The following is an 11,873-nucleotide window of genomic DNA, read 5'->3' on the forward strand; positions in this document are numbered from 1 at the left end:
CATGATTGATATCCAACCAATTTTAAATAGATATATATATTATTAAGTGAAGCAATTTATATTAACTAGGAGATTAATAGCTATGCTCCTCAGCCAACTTTGCCCAAGTCTAGTACTGAAACCCTGAATTATGTTTTATACTTATTTTTATTTCCTCCAACATCTTGTTATGAAAATTTTAAGCGTAAAGTTGAACAAACTCTACAGTAAGCATCTGTCCCACCACCTAGATTTGAGCATGAACATTTCACCGTATTTGTTGTATCACATATCTATCCATCTTTCTATCCTTCTATGCAGCCCTCAACCCATCTTATATTTGGAAGCATTTTAGAGTATATTGTATATGTCAATACCCATCCTCCTTAATACTTCAGTATGCATACTGTTAAGAGTTCCTTTTTGTTCTATGTGTAAAATTTCCAGACAACGAAATGCACAAATCTTAAGTCTATGTTCTCTGAAGTTTGAAAGTGCTTAGCGCCTGTGTAACCCAAACCCCATCAAGACATAGAATGTAGCCATCACCCCAGAACATTCCTTCAGGCACCTTCCCAGTCACTCCCAGGCCCTAGCTAACCCCAGAGGCAATACTGCTTGGATTTTCCCCACTGTATGTTAGTTTTACCTGTTCTGTACTTCATGTAAAGATACCTATACAGAATGTACTCATTTGTGCAAAGCTAGTGCTTCAAAGATTCATTCAAATTCTTGGTTGTATCAGTAGTTGACTTTGTGTTCGTTAGTAGGATTCCATTGTGTGCGTATGCCACAGTTGTATGTTTACTCTTTCTAAAACGTATTCTCACATCAATGGACATTTAGCCCGTTTCCAGTTTGGGGCTGTTATGAAAACTGTGGAGCTCATCTTAGCTCTGCTCCTGGGGAACTTGGCGGCCAGTGTTCTGTGGGCAGTGAGGGTCAGACACTGCCGGCCTCTCGCGCTTCATCCAGATCTGGCATCCTGGGCTACCGAGCCTTTAGATTCAAGAGCTTTCTTTCCTAGGTGCTGCTTAAAGTCTTCATGGGGGTGCTTTTCAATTCCTGTCCCTGTTGGCCTGCTTATGTCCCAAGACGTTAGGATATCCTGGAGGGGCGCCCTACTAATAGAAACTGCTGGTACATGAGCCGAGGGATGCAAATATGCACATATGCACAGGCCAGTGATTGGCTGGTTAGTAGGAAGACCATGGTGACATGAGAAGATGCCTTTCCTTTTTGGTAACCCAGCACTGTGCCACACATAGGCATCATGGATGTTTAGCAAGTGTTTATTGAATGGATGAATGAATGGGCAGAGGAATGACTTTACAGACTGCTACAGGAGACTTAGATGCGGGGTCTGGGTGGAAGGGTATGATGCAGACAGCATGCCTGGAGGAGAGAGAGGAGCGAATCATGGACCCTAGGATGGCAGCTGCAGTGTAAGCACTTGGCCGTCACCTTATATTTATCTTTTTAAATACACACACACACACACACACACACACACACATATATATAGTTATTAGAAAGATCTCTTACCTTTTGAGACAGCATGGAGGGACCTGGAGAGTATTATGCTAAGCGAAATAAGTCAGTCAGAGAAAGACAAGTATAACATGCTCTCACTCATATGTGGAATCTAATGAACAAAATATACTGATAAACAAAATAGATCCAGAGACATAGAAACAAAGAACAGAATGTGGAAGGAAGGTGGGGGAGGGTGGATAGGTGGGGAGTGATCAACCAAAGAACTTGTGTGCATATACGCATGACACATGGACACAGACAATAGGGTGGTGAAGGCTTGGGGAGGGGGCGGAGGCAGGCGAGAAGGGGTCAATGGGGGAGCAAGGGGGACATGTGTAATACTTTCAACAATAAAGGTTTTTGAAAAAATATGTATATTGTTATTAATTTCAGAGACAGGAAGGGAGAGGGAGAAAGAGAAACATCAATGATGAGAGAGAACCATTGATTGGCTGCCTCCTGCATGCCCCCTACTGGGGATTGAGCCTGCAACCCGGTCACATGACCTGACCAGGAAATGAACCATGACCTGCTGGTTCTTGGGTCAACACTCAGCTACACAGAGTGGGCACCTTGTCTTTGTCTTGAACAGCATTCAGGTATGACTGGTAAATTCTGTGAATTTCCTAATATGTGAATTATTAGGCATGTGTGTTCATCGGCTTGGGTTGACATAAGACTATACCACAGCCTGGGTGCTAAACAACAGACACCTATTTCTCACAGTTCTGGAAGCTGGGAAGTCCTAGATCAGGGTGTTGGCAGGGTTGGTGTCTGGCAGGAACTTCTCCCCCTGGGTGGAGACAGCTGCCTTCTCACTATTTCCTCACATGGCCTTTCAGCAGCACATCAGGTGAAGAGAGATTGTATGTGTGCAAGCTCTATGGAGTCTCTTCTTATGACACTAATCCTAAAGATCAGGGCCTTATGACTTCCTTTAACCTTAACTACCTCTTAAAGACCCTGTCTCCACTCGCATTGGAAATTAGGCCTTTAACGTATGCATTTTGGAGGGACACAGCTCAGTACACAGCAGTGTGGTTCTGCCTGAAGCCTTGCACGTCAGCACTGGGTGTACTGATGGCTTGTTGGGAACTGAGCTCGGCAGCTCCATCTGGACTTGCATTTCCCAGCGGGAACCCTGGGCTGCTGGCCTGGGTGGTAAGACGGGGATAATGCTGCTGTGACATGACCTCTACAGCACTTTGCAGAGTGCTTTCAAGTAGTGTCTAATTTAACCTCCCAGCAAATCTGCGAGGTAGGCCTTATTGTACCCATTTTATGGATGAGAAAAATGAGGCACAAGAAGTTAAGTGCCTGGCCCAGAGCCCCATGGTCCATCAGCAGTGAACCCAATCTCTGCTCCAACGCTTGCAGGCAGCGCTCAGGTCTTCCCTTTAGGGGCGCTCGGGGACTCACTGTCACTCCCAGGGGTTCAGCTTTCCAGGTGGATATAGGAGGCTTTGGGAACCCCGTTGTCTAGAAAATGAAGCAGCCAGACCTGATGCATGGCAGATACACTAAAGCTTACCTCCTCAGCAAAAATTAGGTAAAAGTGTTCCTAATGAAGGAACAGAAGCAAACCTTCGAGTCTAATCACCAGGTGATCTGTGTCTTATTGTCGAAGTGCTGGAATTAAGCCTGTCTCATTGTGTTGGTCAGTACAACAGGGTTTGGATTCCGGATCCTGAAGACGTTTGGAAATCTGCTGAAATAGCAAAGGACTACAGAGTTGGTGACAAAGTCCTGCGACTCCTGCTGGAGGATGGAACGGTAGGTCCTCCCTGGCTGTGGCTGCCGTGACGTATGAAGGGATAACTGGGGTATGTGGGGGGGATGGGGAGATGTGGTCCCTGTGGGAGCAGCCAGGGGAGGGCCCATGAAGGGCACTCAAAATGGCCAGCTGGTGCTGTGGATACAGTCATGTGTACCACTCCCCCTTTTCTCCCCACCCCCTTACCCCCACCCCAGGCTGCCCAACTGAAGGCCCAAAATGCTCTGCCTCAGCTGGGCCTCTCTCGCACTGAGGTGGGGCAGGCAGGGCACCAAGATGGGTAGACAGCACTGAGGTGTGGCAGACAGGCCTGTGCCCTGTGCTGCATTTCCAGGGAGTCCGCACTGTTCGGAAAAGGCTGAAAAACGATTAGCCATTTTGGTTTCCTACGTCTTAGCTCAGAGACTGGACAAAGACAAGAAACTTGGAGGGAAGTAGTTTGAGCCCGAGGCATAACTGGCAGAAAACAACATCAAGATGGGAAGACAGCCCTAGCTATTTGGCTTAGTGGATAGAGCATTGGCCCATGGACTAAAGGGTCCCATTCAATTTCTGTCAAGGTCATGTACCTCGGTTGCAGACTTGAACCCCGGCCTTGGTCAGGGCAAGTGCAGGAGGCAACCAATCGATGTGTCTCTCTCACATCAATGTTTCTCTCTGTGTGTCTCCTCCCCCTCCCTTCCACTCTCTAAAAATCAATGGAAAAATATCCTCGGGCGATGGGAAGAGGAAGAGAAACAGAGGGGAGAGATAGAAAATCAGATGGGAGTGGGAGGTGTGAGAGGAGAGCGAGTCTGGCTGCAGGTGGATAAAAACATGAAGAATTGGGACCTCCGCAGGGAGCATGATGGGACAATTAGGAAAGTGACGGGAGGTGGGACGGGTGGACAGGAATGTCCAGCTTTGTGTGACATCCTGAGGGCCTCTGTCCAAGTTGGTGTGGCGAGGGAGAGACGGGGCTGGGCAGTGCCTGTGGAGGAGCATGTTGGTGAGGACGTCCTCTCAGAGGCTGGGCATGCCTTTTGATGACCAGCTTCCGCACATTTGCCTTTGCTTTAATTACTCATCGTGAGTCCTATTCCTCCCCAGTGCTAATGACATCCCGCTGGATCCATAGCTAAGGTGGCTTTACCTTTTTAGAATCAAGTATGAGGATACAGAGCTGGGCAGAGGATTCCTGACCCATCTGGATGCCAGAGTTGATCTGGGGAAGGTCATCTGAATATTTAAATGCTGGAATTTCCACCCTGACTGGTTTGGCTCAGTGGATAGAGCGTCGGTCTGCGGACTCAAGGGTTCCAGGTTCAATTCCAGTCAAGGGCATGTACCTTGGTTGCGGGCACATCCCCAGTGCCCGGTATGCAGGAGGCAGCTGATCGATGTTTCTCTCTCATGGATGTTTCTAACTCTCTATCCCTCTCCCTTCCTCTCTGTAAAAAATCAATAAAATATATTTTTTTAAAAATGCTGGAATTTCCAAAGCATGCAAATGGCCTCTATAGAGGCAGGACACACTATTTCCAATCAGAGTATCCTGGATTTGGGCATCATTTCCTGAGATACTGAAGGAAGGTGAACATAGATGTGAAGGGCACATCCTCTAGAATCAATATCTGGATTCAAATCCTGCCACAGCTACTCGCTAGCCTGTGACCGTGAGCCCTGTGATTGCTTCACATGTGGAATGGGTTAATAACGGCACCACAGCACAGGGAGGTTGCTGCAGATCAAATGAGATGACCCAGGTGTGCGTGTGCAGATGCAAGAGACATGGAGTGAGAGGATGCTGTGCCTCCATTAGCCTCTCCCTTCCCATCCGAAACTCCTCACAGCATTTGTGGAAAACCTCCTGTGCACAGCCAAGCTTCTAATTAGGGATCAGATGGCTCTGGGAGAACAATCTTAGACAGCAGATGCAGTGGTGGCTCGCTGCCTTAGTAATATCAGCAGGGCTTCAGGTGGCGACATTCCTGGCCCTGAGCCAGCTGCCCGGAGGAGGAGGGAGAGGCAGGTGAGATGGAAGCTGCCAGGCTGCTCTGTAACTTGACTCTTTGTCTGTACCATGAAGGACAGAGCCTGCTTTGTGTAGGAGAATGGCAATTCTGCCCCGACTGCCAATCTGATGTTCTTCACATTTTCTCCCCCTCCCCCAGGCGGTTCCTTCTGTTTGTCTTTCCCTCTCTCCCTCCGATTCTTACACACACGGACACACACACACAGACACACACACACAGAGACACTGGCTGAACTGGAAAAGGAGGCTGTTAATTTAAAACAGAAAACTCAGGGAATGTAAAAATTGTGTATGAGCAGCATTTTTCTTTTATTCTCAAAGTGTGTAGATGAAGAATGTTCTGCAAACATAATGACATTGACCATGGAGCAGGCAGCTACATTGAGGACTCACGTACCGTTGTTGTCCAGAGCTGCTCTCCTTACGCAGAACAGATCGAGCAATCAACAAACCACACCCCTGTGGGTGTGGATGGGGGCCATCCTGATGCAGGCTTCAGGGTCAGCCAGACCCATATCATGTGTGACCTGGAACTAGGGCTGAACCTCTCTGAGCCTGTCTCCTTCACCATTGATCAGGACAGTCATGCCCTCCTGGGAAGGCAGTTTTGAGGATTAAATGAAATAACCAGTGCTGAGTGCTGACACAGTGGGCACTTGCTAAGGGGCAGCTGGCTCACCTTGAGCTGGTCCAGGACCTGGGAAGGCGGAAGGGAAACAAGCTTGCTGGGTGCCCTAGTTCAGTCACTTGCCCAAGCTGTGGACTGCAAGTGAAGGAAGTTAGAGCAGGTGGCCATCGGTCCCTTGGTGCTCTGACATCTGGAAGAGGTGTGGACACCGCCAGGCAGGCTACCCGGGCCTTCACTCTGCTCAGGCAGCTGCCTCCGGAACACGAGGTAAAATGGGCAGAGGAGAGGCCAGCCTGGGGTTCCCCAGCCCAGGACTGAGGCTGGTAAACACAGGCAGCCCTGCAGACGGAGCTGGGAGCCCTCGGGAACACTGGTAGCCTCGCTCAGAGAGACCACCACCTGCATGGACCCTTTGCGCCATTCTCATCATGAAGCGTGTCAACTTCCAACAGAGATTCGGCAACCTTAGCGCTGCAAGGGACCTTAGGTGGCCATGTCATTTTTAGCAGCAGGATTCTGTTTTCAAATCAAAACTTCCATGGCGCCCAATACCTAAACCACATACGAGTAGGGCACCTGTGGTAGGACTGGGGGTGAGGGGCCTGACCTGGTGCAGCCAGTCTTTTCACAGATGAGAGAAGAGAGGCCCAGAGAAGGTGAATGACTTGTCCTAGAACACACAGCCAAGACCCAGTCCCCTGGCTCCCACTTTTTAGAAGCCAGCCATGAAGATAAGTTTCTCGTTGCTCTACATAAGCTTGGTTTCAGGGTGTCGGAGGTCACTCTGAAGGGAGGGAGGGAGGACAGAGACGGTGGTCCAGCAGAAACACCCAACATCTTTCACTTCCGGAGCTTTAAGTGTATCTTCATGCACAGGAGCTGGATTATTCCGTTGATCCGGAATCTCTGCCTCCGCTCCGGAACCCTGACATCCTGGTGGGTGAGAATGACCTGACGGCCCTCAGCTACCTCCATGAGCCCGCGGTGCTCCACAACCTCAGGATCCGCTTCGCGGAATCCAAACTCATTTACACCTACAGCGGTAAGGAGAGGGTTCCCGGGAGCGGGACTGGCGCGGACACAGTGCGTGCTGCCCAGAGCATCCTGATGACACATGTCATAGTACATTTATATTAGAATTGCTGACGTCTGTCAAAATGTGTAGTGCCCACATTTCCACCTCAACGGCACAGGCATTTGATCTTAGGGAGTCTGTTATAAAAAGAAGTGTCTGGGCAGGGAGAATTTTCAACAAGAGCTAAGGTTGGACTACCAAGAAAAACATATGTGGATGAAGCTTGTGTTGGAGTTTGCCAAAGGAGGTGATAAATTTATTACTTATTTTGGGCAATGACATAATCATCATATTTCCATTGGGAATTGCCAAAGCCTCTCAGTGTTAGGACAGTCTCATCTGTCACCTCATTGGTCCCCCTTAGAGTAGCCCAGACTGGGGGTGGCATCGACAGGGAACTGATTCAGAGCGCTGAGTGACCTGCCCAGAGTCACACAGAAGGTTTTGTAAGTGGCAGAGTTGGGGTAACAGAACCCCATCACTGTGTCTAACGTCTCTTCTCAGGAATCATTTTGGTGGCCATGAATCCTTACAAGCAGTTGCCCATCTACGGAGATGCCATCATCCATGCCTACAGTGGGCAGAATATGGGTGACATGGACCCACACATCTTTGCGGTGGCAGAAGAGGCGTACAAGCAGATGGCCAGGTAGCCTCCTGCGGGGCGGGCTTGCTCTGGCTCTCCTGCATTTGCTGGGTCCTCGCTGGGGAGGGAGACATCAGGCTTGGTCTCATTAGATGTGACCATCAGACGGGAGGGGCACTGGTAGAGCAGACTACGTGTGCCAAGTAGCAAATGACTCTCAGCACGTACCTGACCTGTTTAAACCGAGTTTCCTGGGTTTTGTTCCTTCTGGGTGATCAAAAATTGTTCCTACAAACACGGGACTAGCAGGTGCCTCTCTTGCAGTGGGTTGGGTTGGAGGAATACGTATTCTCCGCTGTGAGATGTTGAAGCTTTCTGACCCACCCAGGGCAGCAGAGCCCAATGGTACATGAACACAGGTTCCAGTGTAGATTTAGGTTTTATCCTAATTTTGCCACTTGTTTTTGTATCGCCTTGTGGAATTCTTGCTTTGCTGGGAAACATTTATTAAAAGCTTCCTGTGAACCCATGACCACACACAGATTCCTGTACATCATCCTTGTACCCTGAGGGTGGCCATGATGGAGATGCCTGGGGAGTAAACAGATTCCAGAGCCATTGCACAAGGTCACCCAGCACGTACGAGGCTGGGATTGGCACTCAGATGTTTTCACTCCATATGTAATTTCTTTTTCCCATAACCAGGCTCTCTTGGCTTCAATGTCCTCATCTGTAATGTATGAAGAATAAAACACCACCGTATCTTTGTAGACCCTTTCACATTTGCAAAACAACTTTCACAGTAATCTTTGAGTCTCCCAACATTCCAGTGAAGTCAGCTGAGCTACCATCGTCACCCTCATTTCACAGATGAAAACCTGAAGTGAGGGACCTGGTCCTGCTCATTATTTACCATGTAACCTTGGGCCCAGGGCCTGGTTTCCCTCAATGCTAGGGTCCTGTGAGCTGGATGCACCCATTCCAAGCTCCACTGCTTGTCATCAGGAAAAGATAACGGCGGCTTAGACAAGGTAGACATGTGTGGTTCTCTCCTGGGCAGGCAAGGCTAACACAGAACCTCTAGCAATCAGCAGGGACCTGGTACCTTGCAGCCCTCCACCCCTGGGGTGGCACTCGTCATTGGGGCCAAGCTGATAGTTTTAAAATAAAAAAACTTTTTATTGATTTCAGAAAGAGAGAGTGAGGGAGAGGGATAGAGAGGTAGAAACATTGATGAGAAACATCTATCAGCTGCCTCTGGGGGTCGAGCCTGCAACCCAGGCATGTACGCTGACCAGGAATCACACCGGTGGCCTCCTGGTTCATGGGTTGATGCTCAACCACTGAGCCACACCGGCTGGATCCAAGCTGATACTTAGTCATTTCCTGCACATGCTAGGTGACAGAGTCCCAGGGAAGGCTGTGCTCCTCCAGGTTGTGCCTCTCCTCTCTACTTTCTCCTCAATTTGTCTTCTAGACAAATATGTTCAATTTGAAGGAGACTTTCCAGAGCCCCACAGAACACTTCTGATCATAGCTCATTGACCAGGACCCACCCACTTGGCCATGCCTAGCCACAAAGGAGCCTGGGATATGTTGTTTTTCATATGGACAACACTGTGCCCACTAAAAATTGGGGCACAGTCCCTATAAAGAAATGGGAGAGTGAATGCTGGGTAGAGAATTGCCAGTTAATAATCAAATACCTTGATTTCTGCCACAGCAAGTTTTCTCCCAACCCTAACATACCTGTGTTGTCACAGTGCATTCTGGGATTTTCCCTGGCTCCCTGCAGGTCCAGGACATCCCCTTGATTAGCGTCCCTGGCTCAGGGCCCGAGGGGCCAGGGCTGCTCCTGGACACCAGCAGTATGTGCTGCTTGGAGCTGCAGGGCTGAGCCAGCTTCAAGCTTGAAAAGCCTGGTTTCTACAGGTCTGTCTGTCTAACTGTAGTAGCAGAACAAACATAAGACAGGCTCCTGTGGGACTTGCTGAGGCTAGACTGGGATCGGGAGAGCCCGGCACGAATAACCCCAGCCCCATCGTACCCCGCTGGCCAAGGGGGTGTCACCCACCTCGGAGTCTTAGCTTCCTCCTTTGAACCAGGACATCTCTCTCTCTCTTTCTCTCTCTCTCTCTCTCTCTCTCCCTTCCACTCTCTCTCAAAAAATCATTGGAAAATCTCCCTCTCTCCCCCTTCCTCCCTCCCTCCCTCCCTACCTCTCAAACATTCATAAGGGAGGCTATGTGCTCTGTGCCCTGGGTCAAGTCTCTTACTCTCTCTGAGCCACTGTTTTACTTATCTGTGAAATGGGTATAAGCGGCATAGGATTTTTGTGAGGCTTGAATGAGAATCCCTGTAAAGTATTCACAGAGCCCCTGACACATAAGCCATGCCAGATACATAAAATGGCATTATAATAAAGTTCTACCACCGTAATCTCATGACATGAAAAGTTCAATGCATTTTTTAAGCTCTCTGAGTTACGCAGCAGAGCATTTTGGCTATCAGAGCACCTAAATATGTTCCCAAGCGTAGTTTGAATAGTGGCTCTCCAATAATGTCTTTAAAACGCTTCGTATGTAAGTGGGGATGTGCAGAAAGGAGTTGGCATAGGCTCGAGACTGCTCTCATTAGAGGCCTATTGGCGAAGATGGCCCATGGCCAGCCCCTGGGGACTTGGACTTCAGGAAGCTTCTCCCCATTTCCTAGTTGATGAGAGCGGCTCACTGTACTGACGCTTACTTCTGTGGCTCATGCTGAACATCTGCTTTCCTCTGAGCACCTGGAATGTTGGTATCCGTTAGGGCGGCGGTTCTCAACCTGTGGGTCGCGACCCCTTTGGGGGTCGAACGACCCTTTCACAGGGGTCGCCTAAGACCATCGGAAAACACATATATAATCACATATTGTTTTTGTGATTAATCACTATGCTTTAATTATGTTCAATTTGTAACAATGAAAATACATCCTTCATGTCAGATATTTACATTACGATTCATAACAGTAGCAAAATTACAGTTACGAAGTAGCAACGAAAATAATTTATGGTTGGGGGTCACCACAACATGAGGAACTGTATTAAAGGGTCACGGCATTAGGAAGGTTGAGAACCACTGCATTCGGGGATGCCTGTGTGACCAGCCCCAATAGGAACTCTGGGCACTGGGTCTGATGCGCTTCCCGGGTAGTTGGTATTTCCGCGTGTTGTCACAGTGCACTGTGGGGAGAATTAAGTGTGTCCTGTGGACTCCACTGGGAGAGGACTCCTGGAAGTTGACGCCTGGCTTCCTCTGGTCGTGGCCCCATGTGTCTCTTCCCTTTGCTGAGTTACTTTGTATCCTTTTGGTGCAATAAATCTTAGCTGGGCCTACGACTACATGCTGAGTCCCGTGGGTGCTCCTAGTGGACCACTGAACCGGGGTTGGTCTTGGGGGCCCTCAGCACAGGAGACATAGGACACAAAGTTGTGTCTTCAGCATGGTCCCATAGGAAGAAAGACCGGGAGGAAATTCTCTGGAATGCTGGAAACAGGTACGTTAGAGCAGAGACTTTCAACCTGTTTCATCTCACAGCACATCAACTAATTACTGAAATTCTGAGGCACACCAAAAAAATATTAATTTTGCTGATCTGACAAGAAAGTAGGTAGGATTTTGATTCATTCACACTGGACAGCATTGTTGTGTTGGCTGTTGTCATTTTCTTATTTGACAACCTAAGGGAGAAGAGGTCAGTGCCCCTGACTGAATCGTCAGGTAGTGCATGCTTCACAAATCCTTGTGGGAAAACCGTGGTGCCTGCCGCCAGCACGCGGGCTGAAAAGCGCTGCTTTGGAGTGATGAAACAGTGTCCCTTCCAGCTGGTCTGCATTGTTCTTAGTGAGTAGATATTGCTTTTTAATAAGAAGGAATGAACATGTTAAAATCCTTTCATTTGTTTGCTTTAGAAACAATAAAAATCAGTCAATAATTGTGAGCGGGGAGTCTGGTGCTGGGAAGACGGTGTCTGCTCGCTATGCCATGAGGTACTTTGCCACAGTCAGCAAGTCGAACAGTAACGCCCACGTGGAGGACAAGGTGCTGGCGTCTAACCCCATCACCGAGGTGTGTGCCCCGGGTGGGTGGGGGTGGGCTGGGAGGCAGTCGCGTGTTGTGAGGGAGAGGCGGGCTGGACTGTGTGTGTGTTGTCCTGACTAACCATAGTTCCCTCCCCGAAAAGACCCGACTAACCAAAGCGCCATGCTTCTATGTCTCTGTCCAACCCCAGAGGGAAGGTGAG

General features: G+C 49.0%; 1 protein-coding gene across 1 annotated transcript in view; it reads left to right on the plus strand.

Moving 5' to 3' along the window:
• Window positions 1-2,039: 2,039 nt before the first annotated feature.
• The window catches only part of MYO5C (myosin VC), a 77,505-nt gene continuing 67,671 nt past the window's right edge, over window positions 2,040-11,873 (plus strand). Inside the window, exons 1-5 of the mRNA XM_015558906.1 lie at window positions 2,040-2,114; window positions 3,178-3,288; window positions 6,808-6,973; window positions 7,511-7,655; window positions 11,542-11,698. Coding sequence (XP_015414392.1) covers window positions 2,040-2,114; window positions 3,178-3,288; window positions 6,808-6,973; window positions 7,511-7,655; window positions 11,542-11,698 — 654 coding nt within the window. The remainder of the gene's footprint in view (window positions 2,115-3,177; window positions 3,289-6,807; window positions 6,974-7,510; window positions 7,656-11,541; window positions 11,699-11,873) is intronic.

The sequence above is a fragment of the Myotis davidii genome, unplaced genomic scaffold (genome assembly GCF_000327345.1).
Source record: "Myotis davidii unplaced genomic scaffold, ASM32734v1 scaffold132, whole genome shotgun sequence".
NCBI lineage: Eukaryota > Metazoa > Chordata > Mammalia > Chiroptera > Vespertilionidae > Myotis > Myotis davidii.